Source organism: Chrysochloris asiatica, unplaced genomic scaffold (genome assembly GCF_000296735.1).
Source record: "Chrysochloris asiatica unplaced genomic scaffold, ChrAsi1.0 scaffold00125, whole genome shotgun sequence".
Lineage (NCBI taxonomy): Eukaryota > Metazoa > Chordata > Mammalia > Afrosoricida > Chrysochloridae > Chrysochloris > Chrysochloris asiatica.
This window is the reverse complement of record NW_006408643.1, coordinates 3,541,933-3,569,434: the sequence shown is the minus strand read 5'-3', so window position 1 is coordinate 3,569,434 and position 27,502 is coordinate 3,541,933. Positions and strand designations below refer to the sequence as shown.

At 47.4% G+C, this 27,502-nt stretch overlaps 2 protein-coding genes across 5 annotated transcripts in view; one reads left to right on the top strand and one right to left on the bottom strand.

Moving 5' to 3' along the window:
- The window catches only part of SAFB (scaffold attachment factor B), a 28,255-nt gene extending 5,688 nt beyond the window's left edge, over window positions 1-22,567 (top strand). Inside the window, exons 3-21 of one of the 4 annotated variants that reach the window (XM_006868907.1) lie at window positions 9,017-9,081; window positions 9,195-9,404; window positions 9,776-9,838; window positions 12,286-12,313; window positions 13,258-13,777; window positions 14,208-14,257; window positions 14,936-15,030; window positions 16,424-16,573; window positions 16,667-16,749; window positions 16,950-17,089; window positions 17,275-17,363; window positions 18,116-18,222; window positions 18,882-19,172; window positions 19,384-19,521; window positions 19,628-19,670; window positions 21,243-21,361; window positions 21,642-21,748; window positions 21,844-21,910; window positions 22,248-22,377. In XM_006868907.1, coding sequence (XP_006868969.1) covers window positions 9,017-9,081; window positions 9,195-9,404; window positions 9,776-9,838; window positions 12,286-12,313; window positions 13,258-13,777; window positions 14,208-14,257; window positions 14,936-15,030; window positions 16,424-16,573; window positions 16,667-16,749; window positions 16,950-17,089; window positions 17,275-17,363; window positions 18,116-18,222; window positions 18,882-19,172; window positions 19,384-19,521; window positions 19,628-19,670; window positions 21,243-21,361; window positions 21,642-21,748; window positions 21,844-21,910; window positions 22,248-22,377 — 2,495 coding nt within the window. Of the gene's footprint in view, window positions 1-9,016; window positions 9,082-9,194; window positions 9,405-9,775; window positions 9,839-12,285; window positions 12,314-13,257; window positions 13,778-14,207; window positions 14,258-14,935; window positions 15,031-16,423; window positions 16,574-16,666; window positions 16,750-16,949; window positions 17,090-17,274; window positions 17,364-18,115; window positions 18,223-18,881; window positions 19,173-19,383; window positions 19,522-19,627; window positions 19,671-21,242; window positions 21,362-21,641; window positions 21,749-21,843; window positions 21,911-22,247 lie in introns of all 4 variants that reach the window. The other 3 variants (XM_006868904.1, XM_006868905.1, XM_006868906.1) reach the window with 3 other exon arrangements.
- A 4,773-nt stretch (window positions 22,568-27,340) lies between these two features.
- LOC102824244 (chromosome unknown open reading frame, human C19orf70) overlaps window positions 27,341-27,502 on the bottom strand; it is a 3,831-nt gene continuing 3,669 nt past the window's right edge. The window contains exon 4 of the mRNA XM_006869025.1: window positions 27,341-27,450. Within this exon, the coding sequence (XP_006869087.1) occupies window positions 27,341-27,450 (110 nt within the window). The remainder of the gene's footprint in view (window positions 27,451-27,502) is intronic.

Below are 27,502 nucleotides of genomic sequence, written 5' to 3'. Positions count from 1 at the left end.
CCCAAAACATATTAGCCCTACACTGGACAGTTGTGATCACTGTGTAACAACAACTACAGAATGTTGTATAGCTTTCTTTTCCACTCAGCAGGCCACGTCTGCTCTCTAGGGTGCTGCAGATGGCACGTTGACAGCTTTATAGCAATTCTCCAGGTGTATGTGCCCTAACTTAGCTCATTGACCTCCTGATTCCTAGACTACTGAGGTAGTTTCCAGTTTTCACTCCACATTTCCAGCTGTGGAGTGAAATGTCTCTATAGTTGTAGGAATGTTTTTTTCAATAAATTGCTAGAATTCTAGAGTCATAGGTTGATACATTGTAGTTTAACATGTGTGCTCCAACAGACTGTTACTGCTGCTGAATACACTTGGTTACCTCCTACCGACAGTGGTAAAGGGGGCCTGTTTGTTGATACTCACCACTCGATATTACTTCTCTTTCTAAACGTTGCCTGGGGTAACCTGCATTTCTCCAGAAGTAAAGGTTTTATTGACATTTCCTCACAGATTAGCTAGCTTTTTATGATTCGCCAATTATATTTTCTGAAGGGTCTTCTCATGCCCTGTGCCCAGTTTTCTGCTGGACTTTCTGTCACACTGTGTTTCAGGGTGCTCTCTCCACAAAAGGTTGACACTGTTTTTTGCCCAGTCTAGCATTTGACTTGACTTGTTTGTGGTATATTGGACATTCAGGTTTAATTTTTCATCTAGATGAAGTTGTCAGTCTATGCTGTATGGCTTTATGTTGTGTTTCAAGACGCCTGCCTTTGCTTTAATTTTAAAATATATATGTAGATACTATATTAAATATTTGTGGTCCTAGTTTGACATTGTGGATTTTTAATTCCTTTGAAATTTGTCTTACCCACATGGTATTAGCTTTCAAAATACCATTTATGCGTCCTTCACGCCCCCAGTACAGATCACCAGAGGTTAGTTTTGCTCTTATGGATCGTGCAGTAAAAAAATCATTTGTCTGAGGTTCTTTGCTGAGCATAATTAGTTATGTCCTGGAGTTAATACTTAATGGAGCCAGTCTATAATCTTACTGAGTGGTTTTTCAAGTGCTTCATCATTAGATTCGATCTTATTAGTATTTTAATAATAAAACTTTCTTTTAATGTGTTTTTTAAAACAAATGGCTTCTGCATAGTTTTACATCAATAATTTGCTTTAACAGAACCTGTTCTCCCAGTTACTAGCAAAGTAAAGTTCTTCTGTGTTAGCATTATCAGAAAGTCTAAATTAATAGAATATCTTACGGTGTTTGAGAATATTTATATCACTTAAGATTTTTGTGTTTTAAGCTATGACCTGACTACCCAGGTTTTTGCGTTTTGATATAGTTTTAGACTAGAGGAAATTTGTAAGAAAAATGCAAAGAATTCACATAGATCTTAACCCAGGTTTTCTTTGTCTCCCCTCCCCCTCTCTGTTGTTGTTAAGTGCTGGTTCATAGCAACCCTTCTAAGTTTCCTAAAGAGCGGCTGGTGAGTTTCAACTGCCGACCCTGCAGTTCAAACTGACCTTGTGCTCCAATGAATTATCCTGCAGTGCTGCAACAGGACTCCCACCCCTCACCCCTGCCTTCTCTTGGGTGGGTGTATAAGTTGCAGGTGCGTGCCTCGCTGCGCTACAGTATTTCCCAAAGTGGAAGATATTACATAACCATCGTTCCCACAATCAAGAAATTAATAAATGATACAATCCTATTGTCTAATCTTAGGTCTGATGTGGCGCTGCAAGATAATGCTCTGGACTGCAAGGTTGGCGGTTCAAGCTTACCAGTCGCTCCTCAGAAACCTTGTACGGTACAGGGTCCTATGAGTCAGAACCGACTCGATGGCACTTAACAATAATTGTAGGCTATCGAGATTTAGTTGTTGTGTTCGTTTTCTTTATAGCCAGAAGAAAAAGTCAGCCAGGACTTCGGTGCAGTCACTTGTCCCAGCTGTCTTTCATTGCTTTAAACCCGTTTAGCAGTTCCTCATGCTTTCTTTGTATTCATGCAGTTGTCGGTTTTTGAACACAGTCCAGAGTGTTGTTGGTGTTATGAAGTGCTGTCGAGTTGATCCCGACCCATACCGACCCTGTGTAGGGTTTCCAAGGAGCAGCTGGTGAGCTTGAACCACTAACCTTGCAGTTCAAACGGCTTTGCAGTCCGGTGCATTAACCCCCAGCGCTACACCAGTACTCCATGCAATTGTCGGTTTTTGAACACCGTCCAGGTCGCTAAATCCTAGCGACCCAGTAGTGCAGCCTTACAGGGTTACTAAGGCCACAGTCTTATGGAAGCCTGCTGTAACATCTTTCTCCCATGGAAGGGTGAGTTAGCACCCAAGCACTTTAACCACTGTACCTTTGGAATGGTCCGTCCCCCCCCCCAGTTCTTTTATAGCCTGTTGGGGGTTTGTTATTCTTCTGATTTGAGTTTACAACGCAAATTAGCTTTCCATTCAACATTTTGTTTTATGACATTTGGTTGAAATCTCCACCACTTACACTTCCTCTCCATTCATCCTTCTTTCTTATCCCTGCCTGCCTTCTGAGCTTTCTCCCTGGGCAAATGGTACCCTTTTATTCTGTACGCTTGATTGTTGTGAGGATACAGACCTCCCTGGTGTCATTGTTCACAGGCTAGGCCTGTCTGTTTGCCTGGAATCACATGGGTGAATGCAGTTCCCTGCTTGAAGGGTGTCTAAGGGTCAGTCTTGGGGCTTCCACCAATTTCTATCTGACCAGTAAGCCTGGTCTTTTCGATGCTCTTTTTAAATTGTTTTTCAAATACAGTATCCTGGATGGTACCAATACTTAACATACAACCAGTAACCTAAAAGTTAGTAGTCCAAATCCACCTGGTGACACCATGGAAGAAAAGACCGGCTTCCATGTAAGTGAGTGCTCTGTCACACCTGGGGTTGCCAGGAGTTGGGATCAACCGGAAGGCAGCAGGTTGTTATTGTTGGTTTTGTGTTTGTTCCTTTTCTCCATGAGTAGATTGAGGTTACACATTTCCTCAGAAGGATACCAGAACTGTTGTGTTCTTCTCAGTTTATCACATCAGAAGGCACTGGAACCATGACCAGTGATTGGACTGGCCATCTGTGACAGTGCTGTGGGCCAGGTGTCTCCAGAGCTGTCCCTTTGGGATTGCATTTATGAGGAAGATACTCTAAGCTCTGTAAAATAGCCTGTTCATTTCCCACAAATTTCCACAGTCACTAAATCACTAAATCAAGTTATTATTATGGTGTTTACCAAGTTGTGCTTTTCTTAAATAATTGATGAAATGAAAACTTCTAGAAGGCGCCCTGGTGGTGTAGTAGCAGCTATGCTAACCTAAATAAGGTCAGCAGTTCACACCTTCTGGCCCTACCACTCTGTGTACAAAGGCCAGGTGATCTGCTCCCATAGAGGCTCTAGAGACAGATTAAAGCTGCCTCATCCAGATGAGGATTTTCTCATTTTGTTGTTCCTTCTACATTTGCTTTTTATCATATGGAATAGCTGGCTCTCCCTGCCCATTAACTTCTTTAAATTAATGTGAATCCAGTGATTCCCATTATAGCTTATCATTCGTTATGGTCGTCATTTGTTTTGACACTACTTGTCCCAGTGAAATCCAGAACCCCTTCCAACTACTTCTTAGGGCTTTTGACGTGTCCCTATGCTTCTTGGAGCACTTCTTTGCTTTTAGGCCCCTGCGAGTGTCTCAGGCTCATCTTGTCCTGCCCTGCTCCAGTCTTGGACTCAGCCATCTTATCAAGGGGCCAGGATCCTTCCAAGCTTTGGGCATGCCAATGTGCTCTTTTCACCAGGGACCGCGTTCTAGGCCAGTGCCAGCTGTGGCTTATGAGGCTAAATAGTAATCAGAATAAGCCAGAGATCATTAGGATTGTAGAAATGGTTCCAACAGATTTTTGAAGTGAGCTTCCAAAAATTGGTTGAAACTTTTTTTTCTATTATACTTTTCCATGAACACATTGGCACCTGACACCAAAGTGCACATAGAGGAGTCTCTGGTGGTTCCAATGGTTACAGGCTCCCAGTAATCTGTAGAAGTGGTGAGCCCTGCTTGTTCTTTTCAGAGGGGAGATAGTCAGCCAGTGGTGGCAGCCTACTTAGGTTTTTGCTTTGTAATGAGAACAGAATTGTACAGAACTAACATATTGTAGAATCTTTGTATCAGCTTTATTCAGTGTGTCTGCGGGAGAAAGATGAAGCTTTCTGCTCCCGTAAAGATTTACAGCCTCGGAAACTCTGTACAGGGTCGCTATGGGTCGGAACCGACTCCACGGTACATAACAACATTCAGTGTGTAATCATTCTGTAGTGTTCTGAAGTGTTGCTAGTGTTCACAAAGTCCGTTCGACTGATCTCTGAGAATTTTTTAAAGCTTAAGACATGTCCTCCCATAGACAATAATATTAATGGGAATTGGGTTACCAGTTAGTCCAGGACCTAGCTCTGGAATTAGACTGGTGTGTTGAAAAGGAAATTAGAATCTGGAATAATCAGGTAAAGTATACTAGTATGATGTAAGGAAATCCTTTTCCCTATGAAAAACAACTACAGGTTTAAAAAGAAAACCTTGAATTTATGATATTGATTAGATTTGGGGATTGTTACCTTAATTTTATATGCACTTTAAAAGGATATTTTAATTGCTGGGGTTAGATTAACTTCTAGTTCCCTTATCTTGTTGGTAGCAACACTTAGTGCCTGGACATTCTGTGTTTTTGCACCTGGAGGGTGGGCACTGTTGGCTTAAAAGTAGCTGTTCTTCTTCTTCCTACACCCTGCATGCTGAGCACCCTAGGAAACTATGGTGAGCAGTAGGTCCAGAACATGGCACTTTGCTACGCTGTAACTGGCTTTTGGAGACATGGGCGTCAACGGGTGTCTGATGTTGTGAAGTGCCGTTGAGTCAATTCCAACCCATAGCAGCCATGTATAGGGTTTCCAAGGAGCAGCTGGTGAGTTTGAACCACCGACCTTGCAGTTCAAACAACTTTGCAGTCTGATGCATTACACACTGTATGATTTAATTCTTTATATTGAAAATAGTTGCTAAATTTCATTTTTGCAACCTGCTTTTAAATGGCCAACCTTTTCATTGTTGGGTAAATTTTTGCCATGATTCTCATTTTTGCTTGTTTGTTATTTCTAGTCATATTTGTTTTTTCAAATTGTTCCACTTAATGTGTGGAGACCTGGTGTGGTAGAACTGTAGGATAAATGCCAGACCACAGGGTCAGTTTGAACTGAAAGGTCGGCGGTTCAAACCCACCAGCTGCTCCTCAGTAACCCCTGAGGAACAGGGGACAGTACTTAACAACAGCTTACTTTATGGACTTCTGGTGTGGTGCTACAGGATAGGCACTGGACTGCTTGCTAACCACTAGATCAGCAGCAGTTCAAACCTACCAGCTGCTCCTTGGAAAGCCCCTCTACAGAGTCTCTAAGAATCAGAATCAATTCAACGGTACTTAATTTATTTTATAATTTGTGTAAAAAGTAGAGGTAAACTGATGAAAGATCCCAACACTATGGCCCTTGGACACCCTTGAGACCTGGAATATAACCAGGGATCACCTTTCAGCCAAATGGTGGTGGTGATGTGCCGTGGAGTCTGTTCAACTCATAGGGACCTCGTACAGGGTTTCTGAGGCCGTTTGTCTTTACGGGAGCAGAAAGCCTCATCTTTCTCCTGCTGAAAGGCTGGTAGTTTCGAACTGCTGACCTGGATGTTAGCAGCCCAACTCGCAGCCAGAGCTCCTTAGCCAAACAGTAGTCAGGCATATAAAGTGCAGGATAATCAATTGTAGGGAAGGACAGATGGAAATTGGGAAACCAAGGGAAAAGTGGGAAAGGGTGTTGTACATTAAAGGGATTGTAGTTGATGTCATGAAACTACTAATGTCTAAATTGCGGAATGGGAAACTGATGGTGCCTCTGTAAACTTGCACCAAACCAGAATAAACAAACCACAACGTCAAGGTGACAGTACTAAGCAGAGTCTCCCATCCACACTGGTATGGATGCCCATTGCTCACCAGCCTGCCTGCTGAGCTGTTGACTCTTAACAGATCAGCAATGTGTTCAATTTGAAATTTAATGATACAGTAAGAAAAATCAAGAGGTGGAAGAAGGAGGAAAATTGTGGATAATGTATTGTCCAAAATGTGAAGCCCAAGTCTTAGTGTCCAGCCTATTTGTCACATTTTTTTCCTCTTAGTGGCTCTGTAAGATAAGCACTGGACTGCAACCTGCAAAGTTCAAACCCACCAGCTGTTCCTAAGAAACTCCATACAGGGCGACTAGGAATCTAACGGACTCAGGAGCATTTAACAACAACTGTAGGAGTCCTAAGGAGCTGTGGTGCCGTAGTGGTTACGAGATCAGGCTTCTGGTCTTACGGTCAGCAGTTCAAAACTAGCAGCTGTTCCGTGGGAGAAAGATGATGCTTTCTGTTCCCGTAAAGATTGACAGCCTTGGAAACCCTGTACAGGGTCACTAGGAGTCCTGGTGTGGCACTGTGGGTTAATGCGCTGGACCACAGTGTAGGTTTGAATAAGGTCTGCGGTGCAAACTCACCAACCGTTCCCTGGATACTCTTTGTAGGGTCACTGTGAGTCAGAACAAGACACACTGGAAGTTACTGTTTTAGGTCCCCTTTTTTCTAGTATTGAGATTTTCAATACTTGGGAAAATTCTGGGGATGTTGGCTGCCATCAGGTTGATCCCCTGACTCCATGTAATCCCATTCATACCAGAAAGAGACTCTACCAAGCCAATCAGGATTCGTTGTGAACGATTTGGTCTATAAAAAGTTTTCCTTGACTGTCCTGGATGGCCTTTCTTCATGGTCCTTCTTAGCCCACTGTGCACCAGGCCTCCAGGCTCGGGTTTATGACAGCTTGCAGGCTTCAGTTTAGGGTTGGGGGAGGAGAATAGGACAATGAATAGCCTCGGGCAGGCACAGATCCACATTTCAGATCCGCGGAAAAAATGGATTGTTTAGTTGTGTTGGTGGAATGTGCCTTTGGAAAATGTAAAATACAAGTGAAGCTGTGTGTGATCTTGGTCTGAAGAAATGTTGCTAAACATGAACCCAGTAATGGCTACATGAAAGTTAAATTTACCCAAAAGCCATAAAGAGAATTTAAAGATTAGTGGGAAAAGAGAAGGAAACGAATAAGATATAGATAGATACGACAAGGAAAGAGCTCTGTATCTGTAAAGTGGGAAGCAGTGCAACAGAAGTTTGCATCATTTTCAAGCTAAGCTTTAGTCAGATTTGAATGAAAACTAACATTCCCTTTGTGCCTATCACATTGCCATGTATAAAGAAAAATAGCCAGTGTTAACAAATTAGATCAACACTTTTGTTCACTATTTATTAAACTGTATAAATTAGAACAACCTTTCTTTGGGGTATTTTGATAAATAGGTGCAGTTTGGGGTTTGGTTATGCTTTGAAAATGTAGTCTTCATCCTGGGAATGCCATGTCTATAAATATTCATTAACATGCGCAAGTGTCTACATGCAGAATTGCCTGGCTACTAATCCTTACAAAGCTTTCGTTCAATTTCCAACTCTAAGTATTAGACCAATGATAGCACCTGTCTGTCTGTGATGCTGTTGAAGAAACGAGAAAGGTGTCGGCAGCACATATAGAGAACAGCACCATCTTGTGAGGGCAGGATCTGACCTCCTCAGAGTGTACAAGGGAGAGGGAGGAAAATCAGCAGGGGACCCTCCTCTCAAACGGTTGTACTAATTTGGACCCCAGCTGACCCTGTCATGGCACTCCTTATTCGGATTTGCTGCAGTAGGCACACACTGCTCAGAACTCACTCTTATTACAATTCAGGACCAGAAACGATTCTGGATACAGCTCTTCTCACTCTGCATCCCTCTCCTCCCAAAAGCACTCCTCCGCTTTCTTACTCTCTGGACTAGGAAGCCACCTCACCCTCTCCTGCCAGTCAGCTCTAATGGTAGAGCTCACAGGGACCCTGGGTCCAGAGGACACGGGCTCTCCTAGTTCCTGTTCTGGGTGGTAGTGGTCTCTCATACAAGATAAAAACGGAGGGGTCACTGACTCAGAGCAACTGTGTTGTTGTTTGTTAAGTACCATGAGGCTGAAAATCTTTACGGGAGCAGAAAGCCTCATCTTTCTCCCGCAGAACAGCTGGTACTTTCGAACTGATGACCTTGAGGTTTAGCACCCTGATTTCAAAACCGCTACGCTACCAGAGCTGCTCTATATTGTTGTGTTGTGAAGTACCATCAAGTCGATTCTGACCCATAGCGACCATGTATAGGGTTTCCAAGGAGCAGCTGGTAAGCTTGAACCACCAGCCTTGCAGTTCAAATGGCTTTGCAGTCTGGCGCATTAACCCACAGCGCCACACCAGGACTCCTTTATAGGACGTGGTAAAACCACTCCATGGGTTTTACGAGGCTTGATATCTTTTTCCTCTGGAGCAACTGATGGGTTCATACTGCCCCTCTTGTGGTGAGCCGACCTACTGCTTAACCCACTGTGCCACAAGGCATCGAAGCTCAGGTTTTCTAATATCACACACTGCAGCACAACTGCACAATAATGAGACTCCTGGCCTGGTCAAGTTGACAGATTCATAGTAACCCTGTCTAGGGGTTTCAAGGAATGGTGGTGGATTTGAACCGCAATGCCACACCAGGACTTGCAAGCTGACACATTTAGGGACCCAAAATTCAATCCATATTACTTCACCTTTAGTCCCAGCCCACTGTTGTGTAGAAGTCACAAAGACTGCAGGCAGGACCCCATTTCATCATGTGTTTTATTTGTGGCACAGGTTTTGTCGTTTCTGTGGAGAAACATGACTCATGTTTGCATAATGGGAAATGGTGGCACATCAGCATCAGCTGCTCTTCTCCCCTAAGTAAAAGCACTTAGCAAGGGCAGTGGTGACAACGGTATAGGAAGTGCCTGTCATTGATTTCCTGCTGTTCTCTCTTCAGGACGCAAACCAGAAGAGGAGGGTGTGGAAGATAACGGGCTAGAGGAAAACTCTGGAGATGGACAAGTACGTGCAACCTCGTGTGTTGGCAGCAGATCCAATGGGGCATGGGCCAAGTGGTCATCTCTTGACTGTTTCTTTTGTTTTGTTTTGTTTTGTTTTGTTTTGTGTTGTCCCAGGAGGATGTTGAAACCAGCCTGGAGAATTTGCAGGACATCGACATGATGGACATCAGTGTGCTGGATGAAGCAGAAATTGACAATGGGAGTGTTGCAGATTGTGTTGAGGATGAGGATGCCGACAATCTCCCAGAGTCCTTGTCGGACAGCCGAGAGCTGGGGGAAGGCGAAATGAAAGAGCTTCCTGAGCAGCTCCATGAGCATGCTGAGGTAACTCGGTGGGCTCTCGAGAACAGTGGGTGTTGTGTCCTTTTAACAGTGAGGATGTGGAGTAAAGAAGTATTTTCAGATATTTCATGGCTTAGAGATTCAAGGTTAGAGACCTGGTGTGGCACTGTGATCAGCACTGGACTGTGAACCACAAGATTGGCAGTTCAAACCCATCAGCAGCTCCTTGGAAACCTCACATAGGGTTTGCTATGAGTCAGAACTGACTCGATGAGGATTTCTATCTCATTAGAAAACCCTAAATAGGGTCGCTATGGGTCAGAACCAACTTGATGGCACTCAGAAAAAACAACACATATATTCTGTTAACCTTGCTTTTGCTGTCATAAACATTTTCTTCATTTATCTTGCAGATTGAGGACAAGGACACTATAAACAATGTAGATGCATCGTCATCTGATTTCACTATATTGCAGGTAAATTGTGCATCTTCATTGTAGAACCAAAGGTTAGATTACTATTCATGGAAAACCATTTCAGACCTAGTCAGAGAATCCCAACTGAGCAAAGTCATTCCGAGCTCTGCTGGCTTAGTCCTCTTCCATCCAGCTAGAACATGCTTCTTGAAAGAGGGCTTCTCCCTTTGGCTTGGAGTCCTGCTGTGGAGCTGTGGGTTCATGTAATGGAATGCACAGCTGGTTTGCACCTCAAGGTCGGAGTTCCAAGCTCACCAGTCACTCCTCGGGGACACTTAGCAACAATACTGGCTTCCCTCCAAATAATGTGGCTGTTTCACAGCTACTATAGGCCCTCTTGTGGGAAGTCTGGTTCATTTCCTGGGGAGATGCCGCCTGTCTGCTCTGGATGGCACCCCCTAACAGGAAGATTGTTAGGTGAAACCCCAAGGACCTTGGAGCCCAGATGAGGAGGCAGCTGGGTGGGCTACGGCTGCCTCTGGGAGCCTTTCTCTCAGAAAGGACACCACTTTCCCTGATGGCTGCATTGCCCTGGCCATTTCACTGCTATCCGCATAGATCTTCCATGAACTCAGCAGGACAAGAACTCACTCTCAGGTCAGATGGACATGAATGGGGATTCTCCTGACCTAGCTTTCCTAGATGTAAAGGGTGGCTGGCTGGTTCACAATTAGAGTGTTGTGAGAAAGCCAAGCGCAATCAGTATCTGCCAGGCACCCAGACGAGAGCATAAGCATGCCAGAACCCCTGCCTAAAGGAGGGCTCCATCCTCCAGAAAACACACTGCACCACAGTTGATCGCGCCCTGGCAACAGAGTGGCAACACCTACTCCTGCCTCCCAAAGAGAATGGAGATCCCAGACCATGTCATATGTTGGGTATTAGAGATGCCCCCACACACCACCACAGTCCATCAGTTTGTCATACGGTAGGGGCTTATGTGTACCTGTGAATTTGGAAACTGTGCCATGGGTATGTTAAATAGCAGCAGGGTCACCTCCAACGTCACAACAATGGTGTCACCCATGGTGGGCAGGTTTCAGCTGAGTTTCCAGGCTAAGACAGACTACTTCCGAATGTTTAGTCACTGATAACCTTATGAATATCAATGAAAAATGTATGAATAGACCGCCCAAAGAGGTAGATTGGTGCAGCGGCTACAGCAATAATGACAAAGTTGCATAGGACTGGGCATTGTTTCCCTCTATTGTGCTTATGGTCGCTATGAGTACCGGCTTCGCGGCTCCTAACAAGAACAACCCACAAACAGATGAAACCATTCTGCCTTAACTGACGGTTGGCTTCATTCTTGGACCTTCTCCATTTCCAACATTGGGCTGGAGGAAGAAAAGAACATTTGAAGCCTGTGAACCAGAAAGCCAGGGAATTTCCCAAAGACAGGATTGCACATTGATGTCCATTTAGCAGGTGTACAAGGCATGGACTCTGTTGTGTCTTGGAGCCATTTAACCGGTCTGTGCCACTGTTGACTCCTTCTTTGACTCTTTGTTGCATTGGATGAAGGTTTACAGAGCAAATCGCTTTTCCATTCAGCATTTTGTACACATTTTGTTTGCTGCCATTCATCACAATGTAACCACTTATCCCACTTCTCTGTTACTAATTCTCCAGCCTTTGTCAGTAATCAATTCAAGGGTGGATTATTGGAAGGAGTGTGTCCCTTCTTTACAACAGTTGCTTACTCTGATTTGTTTTTTAAAGGGATCCTCCTAATAGTGCCAACATGCTAGGGTTCTCTCAATACTAGGATGAGTGGATGTATGTGAATGAGGCCTGGAGCTTCAGTGGTGTTGGCTCTTTCACTGGAAGTGTTTCCTTCCTTCCTTTGCATGGGGAACTGTGGAGCTTCGGGACATGCTGGAAATTGGGTTGGAGAGGAAGTAGTGAGAGAAGGAAGCCTTTCTAGAAGAAGAGATTGTCCCATAAAGGAGTATGGGACTTGCCAGGGACAGAGGCATCGGGGAGGGACATGGCATCAAAACCCACTGTTGAATGCAAAAGGTGTACGCCACTGGGGATCGGGTGGGAGTTAGTAAGAGCAGGTGCTGCCTCAAATAAGGAATCACTGAGCGTGTGCACTGTGTGCGCAGGGTGGGAATGGAAACTGGTGGTGAGAACACTGGCTGGGAGAGGAGATGGGAAGGGCTGGGTGATCCTGGGGATCACGGGGGACCAGACAGCCGGACTGTATAGATTGATGGTGAGAGCCAGGCAGATGAGGAAAATACCGGCTTTCCTTGAAACACCTCAGTCTCCACAGTGTGTGACATGCTCTCTTGTGGAAACACTGCCAGAAAGGGTGCTAGTATGGGACCCGGGGCCGAGATGTGCAAAAGGGACTCTCTTCTTAGTGATCCTGGTTTCTGGTGTGGCTGACCATGGCTTTCTCCATCCTGCAGAGTCTAATTTGCCTTTTTTTGTTGCAGGAAATTGAAGAGCCGTCCCTGGAGCCAGGTACTGTTAAATGAAAAACTTACCATTGAGGGTTTGAGCCAGGCTGGTTTTCCACCTTCTCTAATTTGAATTCTTTAATTTTAACAAGTTGTCTTGTGGTAGTATACAGTATTTTAAAGGTTTACGATCCAGAGCATACCAGGATCATAGAGATTGGAAACCCAGCCATATCACCAGATCTGTCCAAGTGTCTGGCTGCTAATTTCGCAAAAAATACATACTGGTGCAATGAAACTTTTCGCACCTTTATAATCTGAAACAGCCCTTAAGTGTCTGACTTTGCAGGCCTTTCACAAGCTATAATGTCTGTGCGCCCCACAAAACAGATCTTGTGATATTGGACAGTAGCTTCGTGTTAGATGTTTTCGTTCAGGCAGTGCAGGTAGCATTAGGGAGATACATTTTAAATCATTGAGACAGACGTAACTGGATTCCCGAAGAGGAAAGAGTTTCTTCAGGAGAATTCCAAACAAATCCTATTCACTTTCTGGACTGCAATATCTCAGAGCGCCACTAGAAGATATTCTGGTTTTCCTATTGGACGGTTCTGTTAAACGAAATTCAAAGCCATTTGGAAATTGAGCTGTTCAGTGAATGGCCATTCGTGTCAGTTAAGCACCTTGGACTTTGGAAGCTAAATTTGGAAGAGTCATATGTAAACAACTACAGAATGAAGACTGTCAAGAATCAGCCAGAAGGTGTTGGGGTTTAAATCTCTGGGATGCGTGTCTCTTCCCTGTAGCATAGAGTCTTCATGCAGTAGTTGGTGGCATGCAGGTAGTCACAGCAGGTAACTGTGTACCCCTCGGGTTTTCCAATCTCTGTGTAGCTAGCTGTTCTCTTCATGTTCTTGTGGCAGCCGTGCCCAGTCGATCCACACTTGTGCTTGCTTTATTTCCCTGGTCATTAAACCTTGTGCCATTCTATTCCTGTTAAATCCGTAGAAAATGAGAAAATACTCGACATTTTGGGGGAAACTTGTAAATCTGAGCCAGTAAAAGAAGAAGGTTCCGAGGTGGAGCAGCCATTGGCACAAGATACAAGTAGCGTGGGGCCAGACAGCAAGCTTGCGGAAGAGGAGGACCTTTCTGAGCGCGCTCACCCGGAGGAGGAGCAGGAGGAAGGCGGTTTAGATTTGGCCAGCGAGTCAACAGACGCTCAGAGCAAGGCAGACACCCCGTTAGCGGTAGTGAAAAGGGAGCCGGCGGAGCAGACAGGCGATGGCGAGAGTGCGGACTGTGAGCCCGTAGGGCTAGAGAAGCCAGGTGAACAGAGTAGTAAAGCCCCAGAAGACGCGGACGCCTCTAACAAGGAGGTGGCGGCGGAAGCACCCCGCGAAGCCTCAAGCCCTGAACCCAGAGATAGCAAAGAAGACGCGAAGAAGGGTGACTTTGAAGCTTGTAATGAAGTCCCTCCGGCTCCTAAAGAGTCCTCAGCCAGTGAGGGCGCTGATCAGAAAATGAGGTTTGTTTTTTCTCAGTTTTAGACCAGACGCTATCTCCTTTTCATTGGTCACTTAATGACACACATAAGCTGTTTTTCTGCAGTTGGCCAGACAGACTCATGCAGTTGTAGTTTACCCTTTAAGAGAGCATTGTATTTCTCTGTGTAGTTTCAGCTGATTACTTTTTTTTTTTTTTCCTTTTACTTTTCTCAACCTCTCCTGGTTGTGTCCTTTAATTCTTCCTAAATAATTGTTTAGCCCAGCAGAATTAATTAACTCTTGTGGGTGTGAAATCTTAGGGCTAGGTCAGCCTTTCAATACTATTTTGTCGGGGTTGTTTTTAGAACTAAATTTCGGGTAGGTATGTAACCTCAACACATAATTTAATTTTTTTTTTTTTTTTTCTCTAAGCATAGTCTTTTTGGAGTAACATTGTGTTTTTGTCTTTAGTTCTGGCGAAGATGACTTGGATACAAAACGGCTTTCCAAAGAAGAAAAGGGTAGGTCCTGTAGCAATTCCTCTACCTATATGACTATGGCATCTAGTTCAACATGCTCTGGTTTCAGTTGTTTTGGGTTTGTCACTACTACCCTAACCACTACGATTGGGAGACCTAGGGGCACAGCACTCTGCTGGTAACCAGAAGGCCAACAATTTGAATCCACCAGCTGCCTCAAAGGAGAAAGCTATTCCGGCCTCAGATAGCCTGTGGGGCAGTTCGGGCAGTTCAACCCTGTCTTATAGGTTTGCTATGAGTTAGAATTGATTTAATGGCAATGGGGTTGTTTTGCAGAATCCCCACCCCCACCCCCCAGTATGTGTGTATTTTTTGTTTTTGTCTTACTTTGTTTTGAAACCTTGATTAGTGCTACTAATTTAGAATTATTATATTTTGGTCAAAGTTTCCTCTTAATTTGGGTTCTATAAAGGAACAAAAGTATAGTGGGGAAGGGGATGCAGATGGGTCTTCTGAGAAAGCTGTTTACTGTTAAACAGCCTGCTCTGGGCAGTGGGATGCCATTTGGGTGACTTTGCAGACTTCTCATATGGTCCCCAAAGCCCTAACTCATGGTTATCACTGACATTTCAAATATCACTGGGGTCATGTGAGGAGAGTAGGGGGCAGTGTTTGATGGGGCAGGCGCTTTGGGGCTGAACTGGGTTCCTTTTCCATTAGGTCGGAGCAGCTGTGGAAGAAATTTCTGGGTCAGTGGACTTTCTTCCACCACCAGAGCTACCGATCTGAAGAATCTTTTCAGCAAGTATGGAAAGGTATGGGCTGCAGGTTCTGTGGGGCGAACACCCTGTCCGGGCCAGGAGTGATGCTTTACCCTTCCACAGGTGGGGGTGGGGGGCGCGTATACATCTCTCATCCCTCTCTACACATCTGCCTATCGCTTCCTGAGTTTGTTTCTACGCTTCTCAGACTTAGGCTCTTGGCACGAGGAGCCTAACCACTGAGAATGGGCTCACCACAGGCCCAGCTCAGTCACGCCCTGCTATCACTGAGAGCATCTACCACCCACTTCTAACTAAAGCTCCTCTCTGAAGACAGGGCATTTCAGAATGTCTGCCATCTCCCACAGAGGGGGCAGGCTGGTGCGGGTCCGTCACTCTCTTCAGTCTCCTGCCTCTTTCCTTCCTATTGCGGGTTCCCTGCAGCAACCTCTCCTATTCCAAAGGCATCACTTGGCCTGCCTGCCTGCCTGCCTGCCTTCCTTTCCTTCCTCCCTCCCTCCCTCCCTTCCTTCCTTCCTTCATTCCTTTCCTCCTTCCCTGTGCTCACTGGGGTTTGTAAGCACAGGCTCCTGCTCCTTGTATGAGTTCAGCAAGTTGCAGTATTTGTCCAAATGTTGATGTCCCATAGCCACTAAGAGAAAACCTCATTATCAGGTGCTTCTCTGGTTGCTTAGTGGTTACGAACTGGGCTGTGAATTGTAAGGTCAGCAGTTGGAAACTACCAGCGGTTCCACGGATGAAAGACGAGGTGTTCTGCTCCCGTAAAGATGAACAGCCTCGGAAACCCTGTGCAGGGTCGCTATGAGTCGGAACCGACTCCACGGCACATAACAACAACAACATAGAGATGAATGAGTAAGACCCTCTGGTAGTATAGTGGCTACGAGTCAGGCTACTAACCTCAAGGTCAGCTGTTCAAAACTTTCAGTAGTTCCTTGGGAGAAAGATGAGGCTTTCTGCTCCCAGAAAGATTTACCCCTTTGGAAACGGTTGCTATGAGTCAGAAGCAACTTCGCAGCACACAACCATAATAGAGACGACTGCCTGCCTGGGCCTCTTTTCCAACTGAACGGGTGGCTGGAAGTGTCTTCCCTCCTGTCCACAGCCAGAGCCCTTCCCCACTCCTCAGAGGTGCCCAGTGCTGTGGCGTGTGGAGGGCCATCTCCATAGGAGGCCCTGCGCTAGGGGTAAACCTCGGTGTAGCAGGAGGAGTGTAGGCAGTTCCTCCTTGCCTCTTGAACCCTGTGTTTGATTCCACCATCTAATCCCCTACATTATCCTGCTGCCCTGACCCATAGGATAGCCCAGAATGGAAGTCAGAGAGCCTGGGATTCCCAGGGGGGACTGGCACTGAGGCACTCAGCACTGCTCCCTTGTGGCTGTCACCCTACTGGGCTCTGAGCCACCTGACTTGCTCTCCTTTCAGGTGGTGGGCGCCAAGGTTGTGACCAATGCCCGGAGTCCTGGAGCTCGCTGTTACGGTTTTGTCACCATGTCTACGGCCGAAGAGGCCACAAAATGCATCAGCCACCTGCACAAAACCGAGCTCCATGGGAAAATGATTTCAGTGGAAAAAGTAGGTGGCATTTTCTCCCCAGGGTGCACCAGTTGGGGGACATTCAAGAATGCTTCCCTCTCATTTTCTCCTCCCCAATTAATATGATTTCAGGCGAAGAACGAACCTGTTGGGAAGAAAACCTCTGACAAGCGCGAGGGCGATGGGAAAAAGGACAAGTCGAGCACCAGTGACAGGTACTGCTCTCCTCCTGCCCACCACAGGATGGGGTCTGGAGGCCAGCTCATCCTCTCTCTGGACACTCACTGTGCTTATCCGTGGGGGAGGATGGGCAAAGGCCCTGCCCTCTCTGTCCACCTTTCTGGGACCACTTGGGCTGCTTTTTTGGCCTTGCAGGAACTGATTGGGCAGACCTGTGTTCTGGCATTCTTTGCAGATCCACAAACCTTAAGAGGGATGAAAAAGCCGACAAGAAAGACGATGCTAAAAAGGGTGAAGACGGAAGTGGAGAAAAGGGTAAAGATCCAGATGATCAGAAATCCAGCCCCTCAGAGCGATCTCGAACCACAAAGTCAGGTAGCCCACCAGCCAATGGACACTCCGGGCTCTCCTCTGTCCATTCCTAGCCAGTGTCAGGTAGCCCACCAAACTGATGGGCACCTGGGGCTCCCCATCTGTTCATAGGCTTCACCTTCTGTAGTTCTCCACCTCAGCCCCACTTGGTCCGCGTGTTGACCAAGGCTCCTCCTTTTGCCCTGTAGGGAGTCGTGGCACTGAGCGGACTGTGGTCATGGACAAGTCTAAAGGTGTGCCTGTCATTAGTGTGAAAACATCTGGCTCTAAAGAGCGGGTGAGTCTCTGTCTTCCTAGTGTCAAGGGACGTCGGGTTTTATAATTTAGGGGCACCTTGCACTTAATTTGGGAAATGGTTTCTGCGCTTCCAAAAACTGTAGAAATAAAAAGTTTGGAAAAGTGTTAAAAGCTTTTCCTTGATACGTTCTTAGACTTGACCCTAGGCAGGACACAAGGAAGTTAGTAGTCTCCAGTAGGCACTTACTGCCTGTTTAGTTAAGAAAAGGAAACGAATAAGCTATTTATGTGGGATGCTGTTCGGTTTCGGTTTCTTGCAAAAAAATCTCAAAGTATAAAATACTGTTTTTGCTTTTATGAAATGTGTCGAGAAAAATGGACACATGTATTCTATACCTGGATAGATCGGATTTTCTCATCAAATGTTCAGGGAAGTCTGTGAGTGTCAGTTATGATGAAAACATGACATGGCTCAAGAGGTCACATAGCCCTAGGCAAACAAGGCAGTATTTGATGGCTTTGTTACAAATTCATTGTCATCTAGGGTCTTCTTGCATAGTCACACGCTGTCTTTTTCTGGTGTCCCTGAGTGGTGCCATCAGTTGAACGCACCACTTAAAACCAAGAGGTTGGTGGTTCAGATCCACCCTGAGATGTCTTGGAAGAAAGATCTGGTGATGAGAGTACAGTTCCACTCTGTCTCCATTAGATCACCATGAGTAGGAATTGTCTCTATGGCAACTAGCTTGGTTTCCTCTTTATACTTTAACATTTTACTGTTCTCTGAACCAGGCTTCCAAGAGTCAGGATCGCAAGTCAGCCAGCCGGGAGAAACGTTCCGTTGTATCCTTTGATAAAGTCAAGGAGCCTCGAAAGTCAAGAGACTCAGAGTCCCGCAGGTAAGTCAAGAACCTCCTGGTACATATCTGACCAAATTCAGAGGCAAAGGATCAGAGACTGCTGTGTTAGCACAGACAGAGATGAAGGGAAAAGGCTTTCAAGAAATTCACCAAAATGATGGGAACCAGGCCCAGCCCTGCTCCACCACTCAGTTGCTGCAGGCCTTCCCTGGGTGTTGAGTCAACCAGAGTTACATGCATCTTCAAAAGATTCCAGTTCTGTACTGGCCCCGTTTGAAGGTGCCATGGTTAACTGTTTGCCTGCTAACACAAAAGGTGGGCATTTGGAACCCACCAGCTGCTCAGAGGGAGAAAGGTGTGACCATGTGCATCCATCCAGGGTCATTTCATTGTGAGTCAGACTCAGCAGCAGTAGAGGAGTCTTGTTGAATTCACAACTGGTTAAAAGTTTGTAGTTCCAGAAGCAAAAGGTCTAGTTTAGACTTCATTGGATGCAATGAAAATTCTGTTACGTTCCCTACTTTTGAATCCCTTGTTTCTTGAACTCCGGGCAGATGTGTGGGGACTGAGGTCCCGTTCACAACATCGTTGGTGGCACAGACTCACCCTTTCTGTCAGGACAGAGCATAGCCCGTGCTCTGGAGGCAGGACTGGGGTCCCTGCTCCTTCTCCTCACCTGCCGCATCCTTCCTCCACAGGGTGCGCGAGCGCAGTGAGCGGGAGCACCGCATGCAGGCTCAGTGGGAGCGGGAGGAACGGGAGCGGCTGGAGATCGCCCGAGAGAAATTGGCGTTCCAGCGACAGCGGCTAGAGAGAGAGCGCTGGGAGCGGGAGCGGCTGGAGCGCGAGCGGATGCACGTGGAGCACGAGCGCAGGAAGGAGCAGGAGCGCATCCACCGCGAGCGCGAGGAGCTGCGGCGTCAGCAGGAGCTGCGCTATGAGCAGGAGCGGCGACCCTCAGTGCGGCGCCCCTACGACCTGGACGGCCGGTGAGCCTAGCCTGGTGGTCCTCTCCAGAGGGGGGCTCTTGGACACCGGACAGTCTCTTGGAGGAATTGGTGTGGGTGTCATTGACGTCAGGGGCCGTCAGGGGCCATCTATCTGGAGGCTGGTTCAGCAGCTCCCCTAAAAGGGCTCCATCTCGGGGAGAAGTCCCCTGGACCCTACCTTTGGAATGCATGTGCACCTCACTCCTTCCAGGCGAGACGATGCCTATTGGCCAGAAGCCAAGCGGGCTGCTCTGGAAGACCGCTACCATTCTGACTTCAGCCGCCAGGAGCGTTTCCATAGCTTCGACCACCGAGACCGCGGCCGCTACCCCGACCACTCGGTGGACAGGTCAGTCAGCTGCCAGTCTTTCTGGGCTCTGAGTTAAGAAGCGATGCTTCCTCATAGGCTTTGCCCCTTCCTTACTTTACATCTGGATTTTATTGATCTTTTTCAGGAGAGAAGGTTCAAGGTCAATGATGGGTGAAAGAGAAGGGCAGGTAAGTCAGAGGCTGTGTTTCCTTTCCCTTCAACACACCTTTTCCTCTGAGCCTGAGCCGAAGGGGTGCTTGTCAGATGAGGCTCTGGATTCTTTTTGTTCCGTTTTGGTCACTTGGCTTTGGTCCCAAGGTGCCCAGGGCCTTCCTAACTGCCTGTTGGTAGTCAAGTAGTGCCGGAGAGCCTCCTTCCTGCTGCGTGTAGCACCCAGCTGAACATTGTGTGTGTGTGTAGTGTCCATACTACGAGCGACACTGGGTGCCATTGTGTCCTTGGACGTGTCCCTATGTGTGTGTCCAGTGGAAATAAGGGGACTATTGCTCACACTGCAAATTTGCATAGCAAAATGAGGCCAAATTCTATTCAGGGTCACAATGAATTGTAATTGACTCACCTCAACACAGCTACTACCTTCCACAGAGATTGAGGATTTCCCTAAAGCTCGCTGAATCTCTCGGGAAATCAGAAAGCAGGCCGTGGTCAGGAGTTCAATGTTCTTTTCTCTTAGTGTTTCCTTGACTATCCCTCAGTCCTAGCAGTCTTTCTGTAGTAACTGAGATGTCCATCCCTGGTTGTGGAGTGGGCATCCTCTGGCTCCCTGATCCTCATGTGGTCAGTCTCATGATGAGCCAAGATGCTCCCTCTGCAGCTTTAATATTCTCCGTCTGTGGTAGATGTGTGTCATACAGTTACATGTATGTTGCTAGTGATCTTTTCATATCATCATTGGCTGGTGCTCTCCTGACTAGGAAAAGAGAGTTTGTTTTTCCCACATACACAAATCTAAATAAGTCATAGGTGCTGCCCGAAATGGCAGCTCATGACACATGAGCTGCCAGAAAAGCTGGAACCAGACCATAATGCCTGAGCCTAGTCACAGGTTGACTGAACAGAAATTTCTGATGATTTCTAGCTCCTTGTGGGGTACTGTGCCCAGCTTTAAATCATAAGCCACAGACTGAACAAAGGCCATTAATGATGTCTTCTGGTTTTGTCTTTCCTCAAAATTAAATGATGCTGTCTAAAGTAGGAGCTAAAAAGTTTAAATAAGAATTTAAAAAACAGTTTGCCTAATCAGCTGGTTTATAGGACTGTTGTTTTAGGGATCTCTTTTTGCCTTCAAAGAAGGAGACTTGCTTGGTTGGCTTTTTATGTCAGTCTTTACTTAGTGGTGGATGATGTCCAGCTCATGGGGCCTGGCTGCACCTCTATCCAGTGTCCAGCAGAGGCTTATGAGCATCTTGTTCTGGAAAGACTTGAATTGGAGTGAAGAGGATGAAGGCCGACTCTGATGGGTTATTTACCCGAGTGGAGAGTGTAGCTGCTGCTGTGTGCGTTCTGCCTCCAAGTGGGCCCTCGTGACATTAGGGTTTCCTAGGATGCCCTCTTGATGAGAGGAGATGGCCAGGTCTCCTCAGAGTGACTGCTGGCTTACAGCTGTCTCCAGCACTTGGGTTGACAGCTGGACACTTAACCATTGCACCTCTTCACCTGTTACTGTGTGCCATCTTTCTCACGGGCTTCTGGGATTGATACTGAAGCCTGCTCTCTTTCCTGCCTCTTGGAACACTCAGCACTATCCTGAGCGCCACGGAGGACCAGAGCGCCACGGCCGGGACTCCCGCGACGGGTGGGGTGGCTATGGCTCTGACAAGAGGATGAGTGAAGGCAGGGGACTGCCTCCCCCTCCCAGGTTTGTATCAGGGCCTCGCCCACATCAGCAGATGAGGTGCCATGTGTGCTGGTCTCCTTTGGTGTGGGAGGTGGGAAGCTGTCAGGGTCACTGTAGAGCAGAGAGACACCCTACACAAACAAGGGTCCAGAGTAGAGAGACGAGCAGTAGCCAGTTGGTGCTCCTAACAGGACGAGGGCAAGCACATGGGGAGTTCTGTTCACCCCCTAAAATCCTCTTCTGTGGGTGTAAGGTAACACCAAGACAAGGGCAATCCAAATCAGAGATGTTTGTTTTTAAGGGGCAGACGTGACTGGGGGGACCACAGCCGAAGACTGGAAGATGACCGTGCATGGCCGGGTGGTGCCGAGGGAAGCATGATGGACAGGGACCACAAGAGGTGGCAAGGTAAAGAGTTGGCTTTCCCTCTGGAGGGCGGGAGCCTAGTGCCTGGTGTCTCAGCAGCGGCTTGTGCTGCAGCTCCTCCGTCTCTTATTTTCCAGGTGGAGAGAGAAGCCTGTCTGGCCATTCTGGGCCGGGCCACATGATGAGCCGGGGAGGGATGTCGGGGTAAGGTGCACTGACGCTGGCGCGTACTCTTTCCCTCGATGCCTCACCTCTCCACCTTTACCTGTCTCTTCTTTGCATGTTGGCTTCACTTGGTGAAGGTTTAAAACAGTCAAGTCTTTCCGAGCAGCACTACCTTCCCCTGTCCTGTGATGTGTACTCAGTCCCGTGTCACTGCTCTTCAGACGGCTGTGAGTCTGTCTTCCGGTGCCGCTGCTCCAGAGCAGGACCAGAGTCCAGAAGAGCGCCTGCCCCATCCCATTGAACGTGTGCAGTTTGGGACAGGTGGCCTGCGCAGTGGGAGGGCTTCACGGACACAAGAATCTGAATTTGTTCCTAGGCGGGGCGGCTTTGCCCCCAGTGGAGCCTCCCGGGGCCACGTGATGCCGCGCGGCGGGATGCAAGGAGGATTTGGAGGCCAGACCCGAGGGAACAGACCCAACGAAGCCCGCTTCACTCGCCGCTACTAACGCTTTCCCACCCATGTCCCTGCCCTGTGGCCCCCAGAGCCTCTTCTGTTAGGAATTCTTGATCTGTGTACAAATAAAACTTTTTTTTTTTAATCTGCTGCCATATTGTAGCTCAATACAATGTGAATTTGGGTTCTTGTTTTGTTTTGGTTTTTTGTAATAAATGTGTTTCTGTTCACATACCCTTTAATTAAGGTGTCATCTCAATTTTATTGCCGCCTCTCTTAAGTAAAACTCTGTGATAACAGACTTACAGACTGTCATTGTGACTACAGTGCCCCATGTGAACGACTGGGGTTGTCATTTTAACCGGATCCCATTGCCAGGGCTTTCATAGTGCTGCCAAGTGGGTTCAAGCCACCAGAGCCCTTCATTCTCCAGGGGCAGACGGAAAGCAATTTACAGGATGGGTAATCATTCTAGGAAGACTTTCCGCCAAATATTTGCTGCCTTGGCCCCATCTTGGCCCCTTAGTCCTTTGCAATATTGTGCCTCAGGCACTTCCAGTGCCCCTGAGGAGCAGGGTGTGCACCAGGCAGCCCTCAGACGTGTAGTGGCCACCATGGGCCACTGACACAGAAGACTCAAGAGCCCACAGTCCTTGGTTTGGTCACTTAGGGGACAGGGAAGTTTTTTCTACCATGAACCTACTTGAGCCTTGGGTTTTGTTTGACAGCATGAGTTTGTTTTGTAATGTGAGTATTCATACCACTTATGTGTAAATATGGACAAATAGAGACTGGAAAACCACCGAGGGGGTCCAGCAAGGATAGGAGGTTATTTGCAAAAATGGGGCCGTGCACTACTTTTGTGTTTTCCACAGAACACTACTTCTTAACGTCCTTTTATGTGGATAAGCCAAGCCCTGGTGGTACAAGAGGTAGGGGCTTGGCTCCAAAGAAAGATGAGTGGTTCAAACCCACCTAGCTGTTCTATTAACGATAGTCAGGAGAAAATGTTCCTACCCAGGCCAAGGCATTGTCAGTAACCTCAGAGGCATGTGATGTGAAAGTTGGGCAGTGAATAAGGAACACTAGAGGAATTGATGCATTTGAGCCATGGTGTTGAATACTATTCAAAGTGCTATGGACTGCCAAAAGAACAAACTACTGTTGGAAGAAGTACAGCCAAGCCAGAATGCTCCTTAGAAGCCACGATGGCCAGACTTCTACTGTGGACATATTATCAGGAAGGACCAGTCCCTGGAGGACATCATGCTTGGTAAAGTGGAGGATCAGTGAAAAAGAGGATCCCACCCCCCACCCCCCCTGCAACCAGATGCATTGGCACAGTGGGAGCAATGTGCTCAGGCTTGTGAGGATGGGGCAGTGTTTCAATATGTTGTGCAGAGTTGCTATGAGTCGGTTACCTACCAACTCGACAGCACCTAACAACTATAACCTAGGAAACCTTATGGGGCAGTTCTGTCAAAAATCATCTTGAAGGTACTCTAACACCCCCATGGATGTTACAAAGCACACATTTCCCTGTTGGGCTCAGGCTTGATGGACATGTCTGCCTGTGTTGTGAGGTTACGATTACATTGCACTTTGTTTAGCTGAACATTTACATGTCACCTTTTCTTCAAGAGTACATGTGGTTCTTTTGAGGCACAAATGGCAATGTGTTTTTTAAGGAACAAGGAGATTCCTTCAGTAGTGGATGTAGTTGTCTCATCCATTGTGGATGTGGCTAGACCTGTACCTTTTTATAAGGTGACAACTTGTCTGAATGAAGTTGGAAGAAGGTACAGCTTGAATATCTGACCAAGATTTCTAAGCAAGATAAAAGGGCACATGCTTCATTCAGCAGGAGGAAACATTTAGTTGAGCCAATTACAGAAACATTTTTGTCAGGCTGCAAACATCTGTTGTCCTATGACAAGGGCAGCTGTTGGAGGGACAGCAAACAGCCACCTACAGTTTGGGGTGAAACCACCAGCCTTCTAGATTCAAACCAGTCCATGCTGGCTCACCCACTGCTGAGCACTCATGTTTTTGTTTTCGTTTTCCCACCACAGATGTACAAGTTCCCAGGTGCGTCATGTATACGTAAGGATGGTTCAGATTAGACCCCCCACCACAGCCAACCTGTGCTCATGAGGAATCTGTGCCTGGACCAAGAGGCAGTTGTTCAAACAACATGGGAACACAATGGTTTCAAATTAAGAGAGATGTGCGACAGGGCTGTATTCTTTCACCATACATATTCAATCTGTATGCTGAGCAAATCATCCAAGAAGCTGGGTTCTATGAAGAAAAACATGGTATCAGGATTGGAGAAAGAAGACTCATTAACAACCTGTGATATGCAGATGATACAACCTTGCTTGCTGAAATTGAAGAGGACTAAAACATTTACTGATGAAAAAACACAGCCTTCGGTATGGATTGCATCTTAAAACAAAAATCCTTACCACTCGACCAATAAACATTCTTAACAACAGAGGAAAAATTGAAGTTGTCAAGGTTTTCATTCTTGGATCAATTACCAACACTCACGGAAGCAGCAGTCAAGAAATCAGAGGACATATTGCATTAGGCAAATCTGCGGCACAAGACCTTTTTCAAGTGTTGATGAGCAAAAATGTCACAGCTTTAGGACTAAGGTGGTCTGACCCAAGCCATGGTATTTTCAATAACCTCATATGGATGCGAGAGCTGGACAGTGAATAAGGATGCTTTTGAGTTATGGTGTTGGAGAATACTGAAAGTGCCATGAACTGCCAAAAGAACCAACAGATCTGTGTTGGAAGAAGTGCAGCCAGAGTGCTCCTTGGAGGCCAGGATGGCCAAATTCGTCTCTCATACTTCGGACATATTGTCAGGAGGGATCAGTTGCTGGAAAAGGGATCATGTTTGGTTAAGGTGGAGAATTAGAAGAAAAAAAAAAGGAAGACCACCAGCGAGATGGATTGGCAAAGTGGAAGCATCAATGGGCTCAAGCATGGCAACAATGGTGAGATTGTTTCATTCTGTTGTGTATAGGGTCATTATGAGTAGGTACCAACTCAATGGCACCTAACGACAGCTGGCCTGGAGGTGGGCCAAGAGGTCTTACGTGGCGAAACCCTGCTCCTAAGTGATGGGACGTGTGGGGGGAGACAACAGGCAGCAGGTCAGGGGATGGGTCTCAACTAGAGTCGGAGCAGGACCAGCCATGAGGAAGATGGGGAGGGGGTGGGTGTGAGAACTTAGCAGAGGCCAATGGCTCAGGGTGCTGCTGATCTCAGTGTAATACCTGAGGGCCCTGCTAAAGAGCATGGAGGGCAGTAGGGAGGTTACCAGACTGGAGAGGAATATGGGCGAGAGGTCTTGGGTAGCCAGAGCTCAGAGGCACATGGTCTGTAGCCCAGGGCTATACCTGTGGCTGCTGCTGCTCCAGCCTGCTAGCATTTCCTTTGCTGGGCGCTGACGCCACAAATTAACCTGCTGCTGTGCCCTTCCGTTACCCGTGGCTGCATTAAAACACACATTGTCCCAGAGAGCAGTGACGTCAGAGATGGAGGCAGAGACGATGACATGGAAATGGAGCAGCTGGGGACTCTAGAACCAGAGAGGGAGAGGGGCTGTGTGCTGACGACCAGGGGAAAGGCTTGCCCTGCAGTTGGTTGATGATGCATGAAGGGGTTTGTATCCATGGCAATAAAACAATATAAGATAGGATGAATGTAAAGCTAATGTTCTCCCATGTAAACTACCATGTAATTCACAATAAAACATTAACAAAACACACACACACACACACATTATTGTACTTTGTGGCAGGCCCTGCTTCTAATAGGACCAGCTGTCTCCTATCTGTAACAGCCATGCCAAGACGGTGTGAGAGTCCAGGGAGTAATGGGTTAAATACAGCACCATCCTGGATTCAAGGGCGTGAGAGCTAGGTGGAGGCAGACTCCCTAGGAACCCCAGGACAGCAGAGTGGGTGTTTAACCTAACCCTGCTAATCCTTTCATCTGTAAAATGGACACACTCCTGGGGCTCGTGTGGGTCATGAGGGTCATTCTCTTGGCTGCTGTAATGGCCAGCAGTAGCCGCTCCTCAACAGGACTGAGAAACAAGAATAAGGGCTGCTCCCCATCCTGCTCATCCTTCCTGAAGGCCCAAGAAGTTCAGGGGCATAGACAACTGGCACCGCATGTCCAGGGGCACACTGGACATGGGAGGCCTACCCGGAGACCAGGAGTGTTCTGCAGAAGAGCAACTGCCAGGAGGTGTCAGGACCCAAGCAACAGAACCAGAACCCTCAGGTCCATCCCCAGCCTGTCTGTATGGGGGATGAGACTCTGGTTCCAAACACAGGCTCCCTCACCTCATATCATTGGTACATTTTCCGTGAGCCCAGCAGACACACTCAGACAAACTCAGTGCAATGGGGAACAGACACCAGGACCCAGGTAGAGTCAAGAGAGCTGATCCTGTGTGGGGCAGGGAGGCTTCCGGGGGGAGAGGGGGAAGTTAGGGCTGGGGGGCTCCCAAACGGCTGTGCCTAAGCCTTTCCACCTCAGAAATCCCCACGGTTGCCAGGGAAGTGGCGGAATGAAGCTGGGGCCCAGGGAAGAAGGGCTGGACAGTAGCTAGAGCAGCCAACTGAAGACCAACCTTAAACAGCTTTGGCTGGGGTTAAGGGTGCATGTGTGTGTGGGTTCCAGACTTCCTGTGCCCCAGGACCACCCCAACAGAGGTCTCACCTCCAACAAACAAGTCACCCATGCCTAGCTCACCCTCAGCACCTTCAGCCTCCACAGCCCCCTGAGCACTGTCTGCCCGGACCCCCCAGGCCAGGGTGAGGGCCCCAGGGAACAGTGCCTATACGGCACCCAAGGAGCCACCAGGAGTCCAGCACATAGATCAGCACACTACTGAAGTCCTTTATTGGGCCCACAAGGTCCTGAGCTGCACTCGGAGGGGGCTCCCAGTCTGGAGTCTTCCGGTCCATGGCGTCTTCAACCAATCCACTACTTGGAATGTTCCTTGGCACGTTCTTTGACATAAGCCCAGCCCTCCTGGGAGTAGGTGAAGGCCTTGGAGGGGGCCACCGACAGTGCTGACATCACGGTGATAATACCTGTGCAGCAGGGGGCAGGGGAGAGGCCGGCCCAGGTGAGCTTCCCCATCCA